This window comes from Mytilus californianus, unplaced genomic scaffold (genome assembly GCF_021869535.1).
Source record: "Mytilus californianus isolate M0D057914Y unplaced genomic scaffold, xbMytCali1.0.p SCAF_13, whole genome shotgun sequence".
Lineage (NCBI taxonomy): Eukaryota > Metazoa > Mollusca > Bivalvia > Mytilida > Mytilidae > Mytilus > Mytilus californianus.
This window is the reverse complement of record NW_026262615.1, coordinates 9691291-9712468: the sequence shown is the minus strand read 5'-3', so window position 1 is coordinate 9712468 and position 21178 is coordinate 9691291. Positions and strand designations below refer to the sequence as shown.

The following is a 21178-nucleotide window of genomic DNA, read 5'->3' as shown; positions in this document are numbered from 1 at the left end:
AAGGAAATCTTCGTCTTCAGTTTTCTTTTTATGAGTGCATTATGGAATTTGAAGTTGATGCTGATTCTAAAAGGTTCTGTTATAAGAATTTATATTAACTAGGCGATTAATAATAGGTAAACATATAATTCCTTAATTTTTAAATTTTATTCATGTATATATTTATCAAATTTATCTTTTGTTTAAGATTGTAAAATGACCATTTGATATTGTAGTAGTTTTATTGTGTAGCTAAAATATCTTACTAAAACATATATCTGCATGTCTTGCAATTATATTTTATTTCGCAGTGTATTTATCAAGAGGTAAGTAAGAGTTGTTTTTTGTTTGTTTTATGTTTTTTGTTTAATTTTTGTTGAAATTATAAAAAGAAAGAGGACGGGAAACATAGAGGACAAACGCAAAACTGTAAGCAGAAAACTAAGTATTTAACATCATTTAGATGAACTTAAGGAAAAGGTTCTTGATCTCCTTATGACAGCTGTTTTTCTTACCAATAGTTCAATCAATATTGATCTGATTGATGTTTTAAATAGATCGTTGTTTTTGTCATTATCATAGATGCAAGGAAGAATTTTTAAAGAAGGAAGATATGATATCAAACCCAGATACAGTTGCTCGTTTATGTGGATTTGCAATTCAAATTGGTGAATTATTTTCAAATTTGAACGTAAGATAGTTTATTTTTTGTTTCAGCAAAAAGATCAATGTGATGGTCTATATCTGTTTCATATCAACATTATTGTTTATAACTTATGAATAAGGTCAATAAGTTCTTTTTGAAAAACAATGTACATCTGAGATTTGATAGCGAAAAATACATTGAAGTTTTAACAGAGTACGTCTTTATCATGTTTAAAAAACAATACTCAAATAATTTAAAAGTGAATTTGGAAACAAGTTCAACAATACAAAAAGCAAAAAATAAGAAGTTGATTTAAACACCATCATGATAAAAGAAAAGAAAAAAAAAACCGGACAATCAGGAAAAGATTACCTTGAACAAACAGAATAAAACACCACGTTAAAACTCGGATGCACCAAGAGCATTCAGGGTATCTGTAATGCTGCCTGTTTGTCATAATTTTGTAAGAATCCGACGTATAATTATTATCAGTATTTCAGAATCACTTTAAAAAAACTTGAAATTATATAAACTTAATCAAAAGAAACTTATAATTCATTAGCGTCGTGTATATACATAATAAGAGACACAATTTGGAACACCCTTGTTATACTTCTATTATATTGGTGCCAAGAATGAAATTAACAATATGATTGTAATTGATTCATACATTCAATAAGTATTAAGGTTCCATAGCTGATCATGTATGGTCTACTTTTCACGTATGTAATTATTAAATGGAAATTAATATATTAAATGATTACTCTTAAAAGATTCATTTGTTTAGCAAGGTAACAGCTGAAGGCGTTAGCGAAAATGTGGCTATCCTACGATTGATGATAAGAAATTTGCTGATGCTTTTACTTAAACATTCAACAAACGAAACAGTTACATGTGCTACACAAGTATTGAAGGTACCACTTAACTATGTTAATCATGTTAATTAATTTCCTGTGATCGGACCTGCCGATTGTGTGTGTGTGTTTCTGAAAGGTGAAAAGGATCATCTCTAATATAAACTGGCAATCGAAAGTCTGTTCTAACAAAATAATAATTTTCCATCTGTTTAGGTCAGTAAATAACAAAAATTTGAATAAAATTGCTATAATATTCATACATATGGTACACGAAGTGGAACATTACATTACGCTTCCTTCGTCTATGTTTTCAATGCATTCTAACATTATTCTCATTTCAATTGCTTGAAACTCTTTTTAATTGAGATTTTTATGACATAACCAGCAATAAAGTCAAATTGACTAACTAAAGTTAAATAAATAGATAAACTGTTCTGCATCTTATGTGACCAAAAAATTAGTTACCAAAGTTGTAATTTTCACTTGTGGCAGCAGTTTCAATTCAAACATTTACGGAGTTTGAAATTTATATGCAGGGCATTTAATTTTTTTTTATCTAATGGTAAACAATTCACTTTACATGCTATGCAGATGATATACTTGTGAATTGTCAGTCTTCCAGCTGTAGTAACTACCATAAGATAGGAATACATTGTAATATCTCGATTTGAACTCAGACATAGCGTATGATAAATGAACACATTCAATGCACTATAATTTATAATCTAGTTGATGCGATTCTCTCTGCATTAACGGTCGTGGTCTATTTCATCTCCAAGTAAGACGGATGTAAAATTATTACTAAAAGTATTTTACTATCGAAACCGAACGTAGGGGAAAGTTCCCGTTAGAGTAACAAAGTTATGCAAGGTTATAGTTTCAGTGACAGTTTGCTGTCGGTATAAGGTAAATGTTCCCATCAGCGTCACCTTTTATTTTGCATGCTTACTCTTATTTAAGAGACAAGTGAAAGTTCAAACACGAAAGCCACTTATGATGAATCAGATGTTCCTATCAGACCCAGCAAATATTTGAAATGTAGTATAGTTGACTATGATTTTAGGAACAGCTTGCTGCCAGTATGATGCATCAGATGTTCCCATCAGCGTCATTAAGTATTTTATATAGTTGCTTAATAAGGTAGTGACATTCCACTGTCATTATTTTTAGCAAGATATATCAGCATGCGGTCGGTATGATGAATCAAATGCTTCCTTGAGTGTCGAATACTTGATTTGTTTGATTATGATTAAATGGAAAGCCTGCTGCTGGCATGAAAAATCAAAGGTTTATTTTAGCATCATCAAATATTTGGAACGCTCAATTTTCATTTTAGGGACAGCCTTCTTTCAGTATGATGAGTCAGGTGTTCCCTTCAGCTGGATCCGGGTATATACTTCCTACCATGACATAGGGACAGATACATTTCTATGCCCCAATAAAGGCGCCACAAATGATAACAAGTCCCCAACGTCCGACACAGCTACGAAGACCAGTTAATGGTACGTGAATACACAGAAATTATCTCTCGATAAATGTGTTAATATCTGTTTAAATTGATGTGCGTACAATTAGAGAAAAAGCAAAATAATATGTTATGATTTATTAGGAATATAGTCCATAGAATTGTTCATAGAATTATGAGATTTACTATAGAATCAAAAACGTTCTGTAATATTTTGCTAATATGAATTGATGAATAAACCTACATAAATGTGAGTAATGTATAAATGCGGTACTTGAATTGTAGTTGCTGCGATGTTGTGATCAAAGGGTATAAATTACATATTTTTTCTGCATCTTAATTTGTTTTATTAGCAAAACTACTTGAATGAAACCCTATACCAGACGTGTCATGGATACCCCTGTCCTGATTTTAAATCAATCAGCGCGAGTGAAGAGCTGAAGACACGGGGTTCTGAATTCTTTGGAATCAAGTCATTATAGAAAATAAATTATGCTAGAATAATACAATATACAGTTGGCTAGGTCTCACTTATGGCACATGAGATCACCACCGGTTTCTAGTGGGATTCGTCTTTCACAGTGCTAGTTTTCTTTGTTTTGTTGTGTGTACTGTTTGCCTTTTCGTCCTCTTTCGATATTTGCCATGGGTTTGTCAGTTTGTTTACGACTTCTGATTTTAAATATTCCAATAATATCTGTCACCTCATTACTGAAACCCTTGTTGCCATAGTTACCTTATGCCATGGTTTTGTCTGTCTATCTTTGACTTATTTGTTTTGAAAGCCCTTTCTACGAAATACGCATGATAAATGACAAATTATAACTTGGAAAAGTACACAATTTTAGCCATTTTTATTTCATAGCATCGTTCAGGCTGTTGTTCTTTCTAATTTGTTTTATTTTTACTTTAAAGCTATAAGTACAACTCCTGTACCTTCAAGGTTGAGAAAGTCAAACGTCCAGGGTGATATAAATGTTCAGGTATGTACAGTTATACTGCTATATAATATTTAATTTAAGAAACGCAAATATTTGATTTAGACTAGACTGTAAATAAACAGAAAAAAATGGTACAATTTACGTATGCACAACCCGTTTACGTTTTGAAATTTTATCAGATGGAATCCAATACGTTATTATATTAACTGGAAATGTGTAACAAAATAACTTAAAGATGCCCTTAAACTTACTAGGATGAATTGTTTGTACCGAGTACCACCGTGTGGTAACTTGTATGAGATAATGCAAATTATTTCAGGCAATGCTATTGATAACAAGCATATAGTTTTACGCAATGTAGAGTTGATGTCGGATTCAATTGATTTAAATTGAATCCTCAATGAGTATTTAGATCCAGTTGTTTTACTGCTTAACCGTTTATACATGCTTTTTTCAATCAAAAAAAAAAAGATGTAAATTTTTATTTTTCTGGTTTTTTGTTTCGTGATTTATTTCAAGTGTGTTAGTCTTTTAATATGGTTTTTGTTCAAAACAGCAGTTTTAGTTTACATGCGCTACTTATAAATAAAGGAATGTATCGCCAATTACACAATTTCAGAATAACGTATGTGAAGATTTCCATCGATTAGTAAGTCTTAGATTAGACGATGCTAGTAATTCTTCCAGTACAGACGATATTATTTCTGTTTTCAATGATATAATGCATGAACTGGCATTACGACCCGATAACATAAAAGAAGGATCGGACGTCATTGTACAGATGCTACAAAATTGTACAGAACAGGGAGTGTTATCAAGTATTATAGAGAGCTTGTTTGAAAAGGTAGTTGAAATAATTTGCTAAATGTATACTATTTGATTTGTAGACCTAATTTGTTTAGCCGATTTGTCTTTGAGCCGACGATCGTCTGAAGTATTATATAATTATAAATATATAGTGTATGTAATGTACTTAATAATTTTATATAGTGATTGCTTAAATTAGCGTAGCTGAATTAATTAAACCCCAAATAAAGTTCCATAGTTGGTTCCTTACCGTCTACGTTATTTGAGCAGGCGGAAATGGTTTTGTATTTAATTTGTCTTGAATCTATCACAACTCGTCCCACATCAAACTCGCACCACTCACACATTCTCACTAATTATTACAACTTGCATCACTTCATCAAACTCGCACCACTCAGAAAGAAAAATATAACAAACTCGAAGAAATGTGTTTAATCATTAGATTGTTTTTTTCTTCTCTTGGAACAATATAGCGAAAGATACCTAAAGAGCATTCAAACTGATAGTCGAAAATAAACTGACAACGCCGTGGCTAAACAGAATGAAAATGTAAAAAAAAACCAACAGACTAATAACTGCACACAACACAATCAATAGAAAACTACAGATTAAGCACAAGAACCCCACAAAAGAAGATTACAAAAAAAAGGGAATTTTATTTTTGTTTTCTTTGGAAATGATCAACAAATCTTTTCAACGTAGCGGGTTACAGTCGTGAAATGAACACATTTGGAAACATATTGAAAAAAAAGGTCATCATTAGCACGAGTGAACTCAAGATAAGTATTGTAAATTGTCACTGTTATCGGAAATAACTTGTTGGTTGATGTACATTCTAGAGGGACGATACTTCGATTTTATGCACTCTTACATATCTTTGGATATTTTAATAAGATATATAAAAAACATACGAAAATCGTATCCATATCTGACTATTAATAAACCAAAAATATTTTAACTCAATGACCCACCTCCTGATATTTTTCATTGCACTTTTAATATTCATATTTAAAAGGAAATCTTCGTCTTCAGTTTTCTTTTTATGAGTGCATTATGGAATTTGAAGTTGATGCTGATTCTAAAAGGTTCTGTTATAAGAATTTATATTAACTAGGCGATTAATAATAGGTAAACATATAATTCCTTAATTTTTAAATTTTATTCATGTATATATTTATCAAATTTATCTTTTGTTTAAGATTGTAAAATGACCATTTGATATTGTAGTAGTTTTATTGTGTAGCTAAAATATCTTACTAAAACATATATCTGCATGTCTTGCAATTATATTTTATTTCGCAGTGTATTTATCAAGAGGTAAGTAAGAGTTGTTTTTTGTTTGTTTTATGTTTTTTGTTTAATTTTTGTTGAAATTATAAAAAGAAAGAGGACGGGAAACATAGAGGACAAACGCAAAACTGTAAGCAGAAAACTAAGTATTTAACAACATTTAGATGAACTTAAGGAAAAGGTTCTTGATCTCCTTATGACAGCTGTTTTTCTTACCAATAGTTCAATCAATATTGATCTGATTGATGTTTTAAATAGATCGTTGTTTTTGTCATTATCATAGATGCAAGGAAGAATTTTTAAAGAAGGAAGATATGATATCAAACCCAGATACAGTTGCTCGTTTATGTGGATTTGCAATTCAAATTGGTGAATTATTTTCAAATTTGAACGTAAGATAGTTTATTTTTTGTTTCAGCAAAAAGATCAATGTGATGGTCTATATCTGTTTCATATCAACATTATTGTTTATAACTTATGAATAAGGTCAATAAGTTCTTTTTGAAAAACAATGTACATCTGAGATTTGATAGCGAAAAATACATTGAAGTTTTAACAGAGTACGTCTTTATCATGTTTAAAAAACAATACTCAAATAATTTAAAAGTGAATTTGGAAACAAGTTCAACAATACAAAAAGCAAAAAATAAGAAGTTGATTTAAACACCATCATGATAAAAGAAAAGAAAAAAAAAACGGACAATCAGGAAAAGATTACCTTGAACAAACAGAATAAAACACCACGTTAAAACTCGGATGCACCGAGAGCATTCAGGGTATCTGTAATGCTGCCTGTTTGTCATAATTTTGTAAGAATCCGACGTATAATTATTATCAGTATTTCAGAATCACTTTAAAAAAACTTGAAATTATATAAACTTAATCAAAAGAAACTTATAATTCATTAGCGTCGTGTATATACATAATAAGAGACACAATTTGGAACACCCTTGTTATACTTCTATTATATTGGTGCCAAGAATGAAATTAACAATATGATTGTAATTGATTCATACATTCAATAAGTATTAAGGTTCCATAGCTGATCATGTATGGTCTACTTTTCACGTATGTAATTATTAAATGGAAATTAATATATTAAATGATTACTCTTAAAAGATTCATTTGTTTAGCAAGGTAACAGCTGAAGGCGTTAGCGAAAATGTGGCTATCCTACGATTGATGATAAGAAATTTGCTGATGCTTTTACTTAAACATTCAACAAACGAAACAGTTACATGTGCTACACAAGTATTGAAGGTACCACTTAACCATGTTAATCATGTTAATTAATTTCCTGTGATCGGACCTGCCGATTGTGTGTGTGTGTTTCTGAAAGGTGAAAAGGATCATCTCTAATATAAACTGGCAATCGAAAGTCTGTTCTAACAAAATAATAATTTTCCATCTGTTTAGGTCAGTAAATAACAAAAATTTGAATAAAATTGCTATAATATTCATACATATGGTACACGAAGTGGAACATTACATTACGCTTCCTTCGTCTATGTTTTCAATGCATTCTAACATTATTCTCATTTCAATTGCTTGAAACTCTTTTTAATTGAGATTTTTATGACATAACCAGCAATAAAGTCAAATTGACTAACTAAAGTTAAATAAATAGATAAACTGTTCTGCATCTTATGTGACCAAAAAATTAGTTACCAAAGTTGTAATTTTCACTTGTGGCAGCAGTTTCAATTCAAACATTTACGGAGTTTGAAATTTATATGCAGGGCATTTAATTTTTTTTTATCTAATGGTAAACAATTCACTTTACATGCTATGCAGATGATATACTTGTGAATTGTCAGTCTTCCAGCTGTAGTAACTACCATAAGATAGGAATACATTGTAATATCTCGATTTGAACTCAGACATAGCGTATGATAAATGAACACATTCAATGCACTATAATTTATAATCTAGTTGATGCGATTCTCTCTGCATTAACGGTCGTGGTCTATTTCATCTCCAAGTAAGACGGATGTAAAATTATTACTAAAAGTATTTTACTATCGAAACCGAACGTACATGAGACATGGCAATTGAAATTAAATTTAAGAACAACAACAATAAAATTTAAAGAAATTAAATAAACAAACTTATGTTATTTACAGTAACCATATGTCAATAATCTTTGGAAAGAGATAGATTAACTATCAGGAGATATTTTACATGAATTTGATAAAACTGATAGCAAATATTTCAAATGATAAAACATAATGATTCACAGGGAGCAGGATATGTTGTTGAAGCAACAGAACATTTAGATAGACCAGAGGAAGGATATTTCAGCGAAGTGTTTTTTCATCTTCGACAATATAAGTACCAGGAACGTATACATCTGTAAGTCTTTAACTCCTATAAAGACTGCATACATTAAAATTATAATTTGTTTTAGAAATATAAGTGTTTTTTTCATGATACCAAAAACAGACCTTATTAAAGCCCCAGTCATACTCTCTTCTTCAAGTATTGATCATTACAGATAAGTAAATAAAGGCATCAGAAGTATACCGCTGTTCAAAAGTCATAAATCGATTGAGAGAAAACAAATTGGGTTACAAACTAAAACCGAGGGAATTACATCAACTATAAGAGGAAAACAACGAAACAACAGAAACAATGAAGTGCAACAAAAACAAACGACAATGCAACACACATAGAAACGAACTATTAGATAACAACTGCCTTACTCCTGACTTCGAACAGGACATTTTAAGACAAAATGGTGGGTTGAACCTGGTTTTGTGGTTAGCCAAAACTCGCGCTTTATTGCAATGTTAAATATGCCACTAAAATGACAACATTACATGACGGCAAAACAGTACAAATAAATAAAATTGAGAATGGAAATGGGGAATGTGTCAAAGAGACAACAACCCGACCATAGAACAGACAACAGCAGAAGGTCACCAACAGGTCTTCAATGAAGCAAGAAATTCCCGCACCCGGAGGCGTCCCTCAGCTGGCCCCTAAACAAATATATATACTAGTTCAGTGACAATGAACGCCATACTAAACTCCAAATTGTACACAAGAAACTCAAATTAAAAATAATACAAAACTGACAAAGGCTAGAGGCTCCTGACTTGGGACAGGCGCAAAAATGCGGCGGTGGTTAAACATGTTTATGAGATCTCAACCCTCCCCCTATACCTCTAGCCAATGTAGAAAAGTAAACACATAACAATACTCACATTAAAATTCAGTTCAAGAGAAGTCCGAGTCTGATGTCAGAAGATGTAACCAAAGAAAACAAACAAAATGACAATAATACATAAATAACAACAGACTACTAGCAGTTAACTGACATGCCAGCTCCAGACTTCAATTAAATTGATTGAAAGATTATGTCTTCATCATATGAATATCAGGCACAATCCTTCCCGTTAGGGGTTTAGTATCATACCATCATAACATATATGAGAAGAACATAACCCGTGTCATGCCAACAACTGGTTTTTAAATAAATTTGTTTAGTGCCGATGCAAAGACCCTATAAGTGAATCAATATTAACGCCAAAATATGCAATCTTTAATGACCTGACAACAGTATCGTAACTATATCCCTTCTTTATAAGTCTATTTAAAGGTTTTGTTAGCTTCAGAGGTGAATACTGACATTTTTGTGCTTTATAAAAAATATTTCCATAAAAAATTGGATGTGAAATACCTGAACGTATAAGAAGTCTGCATGTTGAGCTATATTTACGAATGATGTCCTTATACCGATGATAAAATTTAGTAAATGTTTTGACTAGTTTGTGATATCGAAAACCCTGTTGTAATAATTTTTCAGTAATACATAAATTTCTCTCGTTAAAATTTAAAACATTGTTTCATACATGAGCGAATCGTACAAGTTGAGATATATAAACACCGTAAGATGGTGACAAGGGAACGTCACTATCTAAAAATGGATAATTAACGATAGGAAATGAAAAAATCATCTCTTTTATCATATATTTTAGTATTAAGCTTTCCGTTAATGATATAAATATCAAGATCGAGGAAAGGACAGTGGTCATTGTTAGTATTAGCTTTATTTAAAGTAAGTTCAACAGGATAAATTTCTTTAGTATACATACTGAAGTCGTCATTATTGAGAGCCAAAATATCATCCAAATATCTAAAACTATTATTAAATTTGTGTATCAGATGTTGTTTGGATGGGTCTTTGCTGATTTTTGTCATAAATTGTAACTCATAGCAATACAAAAAAAGGTCCGCAATAAGTGGTGCACAGTTATTCCCCATTGGAATTCCGATAACCTGACGATATACGGAATCTCCAAAGCGAACAAAAATGTTATCTAGTAAAAATTCAAGGGCATATATAGTATCAAAGCATGTCCAATTGACATAGTTTTTTTGTTTATTGCTACTAAAAAATGACCTAAAAGAGTTTGAACATATATATTCACATTCTGACTTTTTAAATGCCCATTTAATTAGGTGTGTGAATTTTTTCTTAATGAGAATGTGAGGCAATGTGGTATATAGGGTAGAAAAATCAAAACTCTGAACAGATTCAAAATCACCAATATATGCATGCAATTTATCAAGTACTTCCAACGAGTTCTTGACACTCCAAAAGTAATATATTCCACTATTTTTGAAGGCCTTTTTTGAACAATTTATTATCAGGTTTTTGATTGTACCAAGTGTACTGGTAAGAAGAATAGACAATTGAGTAGTGGAACAATGGCTTGAAGACGAAATGAATCTATATTTGTAAGGTGTTTTGTGTAGCTTCGGAAGCCAATACATAGTTGGGACTTTCATTGTATTTGGTTATGCTTGTAAAGCGGTAGCTAAAAGTTTATGTTTGTTACAGATGTCGTTTTCTGAAAATGGAGTCAGTTGGAATGTTGGTGAAATGGTGATTTCTTTTTTTCAGAACCTCAATGTAAAATTTACGTCAAACAATAATGATATTATTAGCAGCTTTATCGGCCGGGACAAAAACAAATTCCTTGGCTAGTTCTTTTAGTTTATGTTTGATACGAGAAATAGGTTTATTGTGGTTATTGTTAAGAGTAAAATGTTCTTTAAAATGTTGAATACGTATATCAACTATGTTCATTACTGATTTAAAAAAGAGTCCAAAGATTTTTTGTCAGCTTTTTCCCGTTTTATCCATTTCAAACAGTAAGTATGGAGTGAGTCGTGGATGATATTACGACACTCATTCCAATTAATAATTGGACGATATTTAGGTCCTTTACTGAGGAATGATTTTAACTCGCAGTCTTGAACGATGTTAAGATCTTCTGTTATAACATGGGAAATGGGTCCATAAATGTATTCAGAATTACTGCAATTACATGAAGTAGGTGTATTTTCACTGATATTAACATCTTTACACAATTGGCTATAATTAAACACAAATTTCCGAGTAGATTTCTTGTAAATATAACAAATAAGAGGGAGCTCAGTATTATAAAAATATCCCGGAATTTGTTCTTTAACAGAATGGTCGTTAAAAATACCGGCAATATTTACAAAATCAAAACCTTCATTGACATACTTTATTTAAAAAAACTGTTTTTTATGATCTTCAGGGCGATCAATTTTGGGAAACAGTTTAGAATAACAATATGCCATTATAATTTGAACGATTTCATACTTAGGACTGCTATATGAAATTGTGTTGCAATCCTCTAAAATGTTAACAGAATCGGTTCTTGATAAATGCAGGAACACTCATGACAGAGACATACATAAATAAATAATATAAAAGTACATTTTGAGATGTTAACCACAGAATAACAACGAATAACTAAAATTAATATAAAACAGTACATAAAAACAGCATAATAAAATTACGAACTGTGTGTCTGTCACACGAATGTATCAAAGCCACAAAGTATATTGTAACAATTACAAGAATATTAATATAGAATTGTGTCAGTTAATGTGCAACTAACTGCTTTATTTAACTATGTAGGCCGTTCTTCCAAATCAAACTGTGTAAAACAAATAAATCCTGTGCACATAGTTGCTTTTAACTAAAATCATACAGATGAAATGGTTGATAATTTCTCTTTACTTTTACATACGAATAGAAAATAAAGAATTACAACTACAAACGATAAGACACAATACAATATCCGATTAGAATTACAAATAAAACTTTAGGGTTTTTAGAGTTGTCTCAATCACAGTGTACTAAATCAAAATTACATAATACAGGTTCCAATTTATGCACCATGGTAAAATATATTGAAGTCATTTCTCCTTAGAAACACTCCACACCATACTAAGGCATGATTTATAGTAAACGAATACTGTGACCGCAAAGCCCACTATAATAATGAAAATATGAACACTAAATTATTAAACAAAACTTAACATTCACAATAGTACTTTAACAGATATTTTCATTTGTTTTGATAATTTCAGTATGAAAAATGTGCCCAAAAAATTATTAAATGTGGTTAACTCATGTAATTTCTAGCTTGTTTTTACGTTTAGGGTTGTTCTGAAGATACCATATCGAAACAGAATAACAAAAATACTGAATACCAACATGTTCGAGGTAAAAACAAAAAAGCCACAAATAATTACCTCTAAATGTAAAAAGATTTTACATTTAGTTGTTCGCAGAGCAAAGTTAGGAGTAACAACACTATTTACAATAATATATTGCATATACTGCAAATACTCCATGCAAACTGTTAAAAAGAATGGTTTAAACAGTTTCTTCAAACGTTCAATGTGTATATTCTGTGAGCTTCAAAAGAAAAAAGTTATTGTGCATTATGATTGAAATTAACTACACTACCACTTTAGTATTTTTCTTCCTTTAGGTAAATAATCGACTTGTTAGCTATGATATTTTTTTCATTCAAATGATTCTATTTTCAGAACCACAAGGGCTTCAATAGCATCGTTGCTTAATAAAAGGTCCCGTAATTGGGCTCAAAGAAATTCGTCACAGCATCATTCAATTTCATATCTAACTTTATTTCCATCTGAGGCAAGTGTGAATTAGCTTAAGACTGAGTACTAGGTATATAATATTAATTGACAAAGACCACCCACAAACGGACCAAAACAGAGTGTTTCACCTGGATAAAGAAGGCAGAAAATACCAACGATATCGAAAGAACTATCAAAACAAAGACCGACAAAACCATTCCAAAAATATGAAAAACGACGAAACGAAAATTAAAATCCCTCAAAAGCAATAAAAAGAAAACTAAAGACAGAGCAACACAAACCCCATCAAAATCTATAGGGATGCATTGTTTTCTCTTTCCCGAAAACCAAAATCCAATCAAGGTTTAAAGTTTGGATTTAATTTCTGTATTCTACATTGATCTATGTAATATTTTGCCAAAACAAAGTATGTTGTTTTTTCCTTGAATATTACATGTGTTTCTTAGATTCCCACAACCAGGTATAGTCAAATCAATAAGCTTGTAAATTATTAGTTGTCTTATAGTCTTTCCCCATGGACCTTGGTTCTTAATCTTACGTGCTTTTTGTTTAAAACGACTATATTCTTATTTCAAAATATATGATTGATATACCAAAGTTCAAGGAAAGAATTCACAATTCCAGGAAAACGACAGAAAAAAAAAAGAGGAGATTTGAACGAAATGGCAGAGACTTCAAATATATGAAAATATAGACATACAAACAAAGTTGTCTCATTGGCACTCATACCACATCTTCTTATATCTAAAGACAAGTAACAAAAAAAAAACACACGTTGGACATATAGCCTGACTTGACATAGGTAAACAAGAGTGTAGTGTTAAACCAGTTAAATGTTTGCAAAAACATCTTCTTTGCATATCTACATGTATGTCTCATAAGTAAAACCTGTCAAAAAATACCACAGTCCAGCTCCTAACAGAATGACCACTAAAGAAACAACCATAGTAACGGAATTAGTATGTATGTCATGCCTGTCATTCTAAAAAGATTTGACAATTTCCCTGAAGGTAAAAAAATGAGTTTGTAATGTCAGAGTATGGAGGCTACATTTTTTTGTCTGTTGTGTCGGTAATTGAAAGCTCATTGATAATTGGGATGGTTGGCCTGAAGATTATCAATATTATTTAAAGGACGTATAAACTTTTTGAAAGATGAAAATATTCTTTTTACCTGTCAGCAATAATTTCCTGCTATCAAAGATAATTGTTATATTAAGTGTTGCTTTTGTTGTGTTGAAGGTTTCGGAAATGTTATATTAAGGTTCAGAATTGTTAAATTGCGTTCTGATATTGTTATATTACGTTTGTCTATTGATAAATAAGTGTGAAAAAGGGTTTCTCTTTGTTTGTGTTGCAGCAAATTTACCAGAAGCGAGAGAGTCACATTGATACCAGAACATTTGAGAACAACGGTAAACATATTTTGCACTCTTAGTTTCTGTGTTTGTATTTTAATGTTGTATCAAATACATGTACTTTGTGAAAAAAAAACAAAAAAAAACATGCCTACAATTTTTAAGAAATAAACACAAACGATTGAACAAATCGACAAAATGATGACAACACGACTGAATCTGATCAAAACACGATAACACAACTAAAAAGAAGTAATAAAATAGAGCTATACACATCCATTCTCTTTTTTACAACATTACAACATATGTTTTGAAATATATAGAAAAATATGTTTTGCCATAGCTTTTATTGAATTTTATTGTGGATTATCTTATTATTGTTTTGTTTGTTGTTATGCTTTTAAATGAAATTGATTTAATATACAGTTCGACGGCATCCCCTTTATTTTGGAAAGTTTATGTTATATACTAATGGATTGTTAAACAAGCATTGCCAGGCAAAATACTGTTAACACTTTGCTTTAAAAAGAATGACAATATGTGTATGTAATATCGGATAGGCAGGAAAAAAGGGGACATTGAAAACTCATTAGTCGAAAAGAACTAATAGAAATCAAGTATAAGTTTCTCTACCAAAATGCGCAGTCAACAAATATGTTGCATGATTGCATTCATTTAACGCATGAACCAATTTGATAGGGTCAATGTTTAACCTACATTGCAGAATAATAAAACAATTCTTTTTTTATCAAAGATATACGAATAATAACATTAATTAGGACCCAATACCAAGTTATAGAAGAAACAAAACTAGTTATTTTTCTTATATTTTATGCCTTAAAATGTAGGAAACACTACAAATCATGTGAATGAAGTGCAACAGTTTGCAGAAATCGACGAAATAGAATCATTCTTACAAGGAGCAACGGATTACACCTCTGAACAAGTAGCAGAACCATTTACTGCAAAAGGTATATTTCTGTATTTCGCTCTGTTTATTTTAATTCTTCTTCAAAGGACATGTAGAAAAAAATATATTTGATAGATACAAGTAAATATAAACAAAAACATAACAATAATACCAAACTCCGAGGTAAACACAATGACATGCTCCACATGGAGCTACTTGATACACCTGCAGAGGTCGAACCCTGAACAGTAAGGGCAAGTATGACACAATATTCAAGTTTGATGCAGCTCTGAATTTGGATTGTGATTAAATATTCGACAAATCATAGGTTTCTGACACAAAATGAATTCGATCTAAGAACTTTTAAAAAAATCTGAAAGTGGACATTTATCTTTTGTGGGTCAATATCCAACATTTAAATAGATTCGGAATATTAAAGAACCCCCATATCCTATTGTTTGTGAAATCAAACAAAGTTTAATTTTTGACCCTTTGGACCTCTGTATGGACCAATTTGATAACGGGACAACAACAAAAAAATCTAAAAAAAGATAGTTAGTTTTGCATATCAAATAACCCCAAATATTCAATATTTGTTGAAATCAAATTCAGTTCACTGTTGGAACCCGATTTGAACCAACTTGAAAACTGGTCCAAAAAAATCTTAATTCACGGTTAGATTCAGCATATCAAAGAACCCAAATAACTCATTTTTTTGAAGAGATCAAACAAAGTATTATTTTGAACTCTTTATGGACCGATTTCCAAAATCGAAATACACCATATTAAAGAACCCCAATATTTCAAAAGAGAGACGAAAGATACCAAAGGGACATTCAAACTCATAATTTATTCGTTCAGTGTATGTTCACTTGCGTTAATATGTCTTTTGATTGAGCTAAGCCATTCCGATTGATATTTTATAGTGTGTCTTTCTATGTTGTGCTGTTACACTATTGTTTTAGATAAGGGTATAATGTTGGTACCTAATAAAACGTTTAAACCCGCTGCATTTGTTTGCATCTGTCCTAAGTCAGGAATCTGATGTTTAGTAGTTGTCGTTTGTTGAAGTGGTTCATTAGAGTTTCTCGTTTTTCGTTTTTTTATATAGATAAAACCGGTAGTTTTTCCCGTTTGAATGGTTTTACACTATTGGGGCCCTTTATAGTTTGCTGTTCGATGGGAGCCAAGGCTCAATGTTGAAGGCCGTACTTTGACCTATAATGGTTTACTTTTACAAATTGTGACTTGGATAGAAAGTTTTCTCATTGGCACTCATACCACATCTTCTTATATCTATCATAAGTCGAAAATAAACTGATGACGTCATGGCTAAAAAAGAAAAAGACCAACAGATAAACAATAGTACACAAAACACAACATAGAAAACTGAAAACTGAGCAATACGAACCCCACCAAAAACTTAAGGTGATCTGTAAAATTTACGAGTGTCTATCTAAATCTAAAACAAATCTGCATTATTCTGTTTGTTGGCCCACCAATTATTCCTTTACGTTCCCATCGGGTCCGATGGGCGAAGTTTTCGAGCAACTAGTTTGCGTAAAGTCCTGAATCTTTGACATTTTGTTTTCGTACAGCACTGGTTGAGGGCTCAAATCAATACATGAACTCTAAATCCCAACTTTGTGATTCATGGTGCCGTAAACGTCTACCAATATAAAAAAGAAGATGTGGTATGATTGCCGATGAGACAACTCTCAACAAGAGACCAAATGACACAGAAATTAACAACTATAGGTCACCGTACGGCCTTCAACAATGAGCAAAGCCCATACCGCATAGTCAGCTATAAAAGGCCCCGAAATGACAAATGTAAAACAATTCAAACGAGAAAACTAACGGCCTAATTTATGTACAAAAAATGAACGAAAAACAAATATGTAACACATCAACAAACGACAACCACTGAACTACAGGCTCCTGACTTGGGACAGGCACATACATACAGAATGTTGCGGGGTTCACCATGCGGGATCCCAACCCTCCCCTAACCTGGGACAGTGGTGTAACAGAAGAACAACATAAGAACGAACGATAAAAATCAGTCGAAAAAGGCTTAACTCATCAGATGGATACAAACAGAAATACTACACAGAGTGGACGTGGCCGGGTACTTGTATATCCCAACAACAAAAAGACACTAAGTACAGATCTGAGAGTACTCGCAGTTACTGACAGCTAGTTCAAAGCCACTAACAACTAATTAAAAAATCATGCATCTTAGACTAAATTGTCAATCCGTACACATCCAACATCCAATGGATTTAGTGTAAAGACGTCATAAACAGTCAGAGAAAAACATGACCTTGTGCAATGCCAAGATACAGGTATCGACAGATTGTAGATCCATGAATGTGTATATGTATATATCAATAATATTTAGTTTGCTTTTAATTTACTGATAACAAAATCAATATTAATACCAATAAAAACAATATTCAATGATATAATTACAGTGTTGAATTGGTAACCTTTTAGAATTAGTTTATTTAAAGGATCAATAAGATTACCAGGATCGTTTCTAAATTTCCGGGCACGGTAAACAACATTTGTGTAAAAATTAGGATGTGGTATCCCGTTTGAAATAAGTTTTCTACAGGTACAACCAAACTTCAAAACCAAATCTTTATATCTATGGAAAAATTTAGTAAATGTTTTAAGTAATTTGTGGTAACGAAATCCCTGGCTTAATAATTTACCAGTAATACATAGATTACGTTCGTTAAAATCAAAATCGTCACAACAGAAACTGGCATAGCGAACGAGTTGTGAAATATAAACACCGTAAGAGTTGCCAAAGGAACATCAGCATCCAAAAAGGGAAAATTAACAATAGGGAACGAAAAATCGTCCCTTTTGTCGTAAATTTTAGTGTGGAGTTTCCCGTGTAAAATCGAAATATCTAAATCTAGGAAAGGACAGTTATTACCGTTTAAATTTGATTTATTTAAAGTAAGTTCCTTTGGGGAAATTTCGGCAGTATATTTAGAAAATTCTAGATTATTTAACGAAAATATATCATCAAGATAACGGTAAGTGTTGTTGAATTTATCAATTAAATGTAATTTAGACGGGTATTTACTGAGTTTGGTCATACACTGTGATTCATAACAGTACAAAAACAAGTCTGCTATTAAAGGGGCGCACTTAGTGCCCATTGGAATACCAAGTAAAGTTTTATATAAAATCGCCTCTTACTGACAATATATTTTCCCGTGCAAGCAGTTTTGTTTTGTTAATAATTCGAACACAATATTACCATAGAGTATGGTAAAGTATACTATTGATTTCGGGGGCAATGTGATCTTTTTTTTTTATTAACACAGCTGTTATTCAAATTATGATTAAAACCTGTACACAAGTTTGATTCAAGTAATTCAACGTGTACCAACGTAATCACAAACTCGAAATGCACTCAAATTGTGTGGTCATTTCCTACCAAATTAGTTGAAAAAGAGACAAAAGGACCCAAAATATCATGAAATTTTTAAGCAAAGTTAAAATAAAACATTTTTTTTTCTTTGTTGAAATGAAGAAACATACATATATCAAGAAAAAAATTGTATCTCCCTATTTTTGCTAAAAAAATGATGGAGTTGGCAAACAATTATATCTTATCTCGACACTTAATTTCTAAACTAAAACAGGATAGATTTTTCTTTCTCACTGCGTTAATGGTAGAGTTAACTAAAATGAACATGATTTAGCCAGAAATGTGTGTCAGGTATTATATTTTGACGATACAAAACTGCTGAATTCCGTTATTTTTCATGTTGCGGGCATCAACATTGCGAGGCATATAGCACGTATTTTCTCTGTCTTTACTATAATATCGACTTTTCTGTGTCTATCAGACTTGGGTTATTGCTTTGACACAAAAACTATACCCTATTAGCGACCCATATGACTTTTTCCGCATGAATTTTGTATTTTTAACTTTCTTCCCGCAAGTCACGTGGCTTTTTGAAAGATACCAAGTGACTTAAACAGACAAATTTTCTAAATATTAAATTTTCTGAAATATTCATTCAATTATCTTCCATATGAATCCAAAAAGACCTTCGTGTATGTTTTGGTGCGAATGCTATATTCGATTGTCTTTACCATATGTTTAGATCCAATTTGGCGAAACGTGAAAGGGTTAATTAATTTTATTTCTTTTTCATTATCTTAAACGTTCATATTTTTGCAAATCATTACAAGATGAAGATAAACACTGAGTAAGTTTAAACGATGAAACTTAAGTCGTAATAAATATCGACGAGTTCCGACAATTTTAGACATCTAAATTTGAATTATTCTTTTGATTCTTTTCAGAAAATGAGAGCGTTGGAAAAGATAATCAGAAATCAGGGAACAGCAAGGGTGACAAATATCTGTGTAAAATATGTTTTGGTAATCCAGTAGAAGTAATATTTTTGCCATGCATGCATGTATGCTGGTGCAAAAACTGTAGCGACAAGACAAAAGTGAAACAATGTCCAATTTGTAGGGAAAAGATTAAAGAAAGTAGACCTTTGTATTTTGCTTGAAAAAAGTGTATGATTCCTAGCTAGAAATAAAACTGATGTAAACGCTTAAGGAACATTACACCGATATCATTTGATTCCTAATATGTGTAAATTTATTACAAGTATGTGTGTTATCAAAATAAAATAACAAGTAAAAACATTTCTGTAGGACGGAACGCGATAAAAATTATAATCAAAATTGACTATTTAACAATAAAATTTTGTTCAGGAAAGGGAATATATCAAGAACATTTGTTCGATGGCTTTACATTTTAGTTATCATATATGGAGAATGAAAAAAAACATTTCGATGGATAGTTTTTGTTTCATTGTTATTTTAATCATTTTATTTATTGATTCGTAGTAAATGAGATCAAATATTTGTTTTTAATAATAAAAAAAGGGAAAGACAAAAATGTTGGGATATGAATGAAACACTGTTTTTTCGTTTGTAATTTTATTTCATCTAATAGAATGGTTTAAAATATTTAAAATACATATTGTTATCGAAATCACTTCTAATTAAACACATCTTTACAAATAAAAAAATATACTACAGAGTTACTATACATACATGGAACAGTGTTCTAGTTTACCCTTTAATTTTTCTTGTCCAGTATTTATCAAATAAAAAACACACACAATCATAAGGTTTATATAGTTATTTTTATTCTGGAATACCAGTTAATGCCACATAGAATATATTTTCAATCCCATTACAAGAAAGAAGTGCGTATCCAATGACTTATAACATAAATCTGGATGATCATTTTCTAGTGAGCATGCTTATTATTCCGTTTAGTGAGTAGATGGTCATCTTGATCCTAAATGTTTGCCTACGTGTTAGTGTGTACAATACGGAGAACATGAAAGGAAAATCATTACAAAATTTAAAAGAAGTCTTTAAAATTTTATAATCGGAAGATTCATTTTCAATATTTAATGTATATTTTAAGTTAACAAAGGTCCAAATAACTTCAATTCCTGGAAAAATACGAGCTTCGTTTCTTTAGGCTTACTTTCCATTATTTTCCAGGAATTGACAGTTATTTGGACTTTCTCTAAGCTTCAAACTCCCACCCCATATAACCATCTTATATGTAACCCAATCGTTTTTTATCGACTCGTGTATGGTGAAATTTGATGCATTTATGTATGGCTGATTGTATATATTTGTTAAACATGTTATATTAAAGGTGATCTTGTAGCAACGCACAACCCTATACTGTGTTTGGTTTTTTTATACGATATCTAGTTAAGAAAAAAAAACTTTATTTTCGGAGGATTGAAACGAGGGAGAAAATAAATTCTATTAGTATTGTAATATTTTTTTATAAAATATAAACACTCATTGATGATGACCTTATAAAGTGTTTCAAAATGAGAGAAAAAATTTAGTATAACACTGTAGAAATAATATTTTGAATAGACTTTTTTTCC

The 21178-nt window shown here is 31.1% G+C and overlaps 2 protein-coding genes across 3 annotated transcripts in view; both read left to right on the top strand.

The window, feature by feature from the left end:
* The window catches only part of LOC127723848 (uncharacterized), a 373964-nt gene that overhangs the window by 88878 nt on the left and 263908 nt on the right, over nt 1-21178 (top strand). The gene's annotated exons all lie outside the window — the stretch shown is intronic.
* Nucleotides 555-20287, top strand: LOC127723148 (uncharacterized). 2 transcript variants are annotated; one of them, XM_052229648.1, is made up of 7 exons: nt 555-670; nt 1417-1539; nt 8225-8337; nt 12865-12976; nt 14299-14353; nt 15145-15267; nt 19545-20287. In XM_052229648.1, the coding sequence occupies exons 1-7, from the start codon at nt 593-595 to the stop codon at nt 19757-19759; spliced, it is 819 nt and encodes a 272-aa protein (XP_052085608.1). In that variant the 5' UTR covers nt 555-592; the 3' UTR covers nt 19760-20287. The 2 variants fall into 2 exon arrangements, with proteins under 2 accessions (XP_052085608.1, XP_052085607.1); XM_052229647.1 differs by lacking the exons at nt 555-670; nt 1417-1539 and adding exons at nt 6245-6377; nt 7123-7245.

Bases quoted from the DNA above. Each gene is read 5' to 3' on its own strand.
- LOC127723148 (XM_052229648.1), top strand. From the start codon at position 593: ATGATATCAAACCCAGATACAGTTGCTCGTTTATGTGGATTTGCAATT. The intron at 12,977-14,298 runs GCAAGTGTGAAT...TTTGTGTTGCAG, and splicing joins TAACTTTATTTCCATCTGAG to CAAATTTACCAGAAGCGAGA. The intron at 14,354-15,144 runs GTAAACATATTT...CTTAAAATGTAG, and splicing joins CAGAACATTTGAGAACAACG to GAAACACTACAAATCATGTG.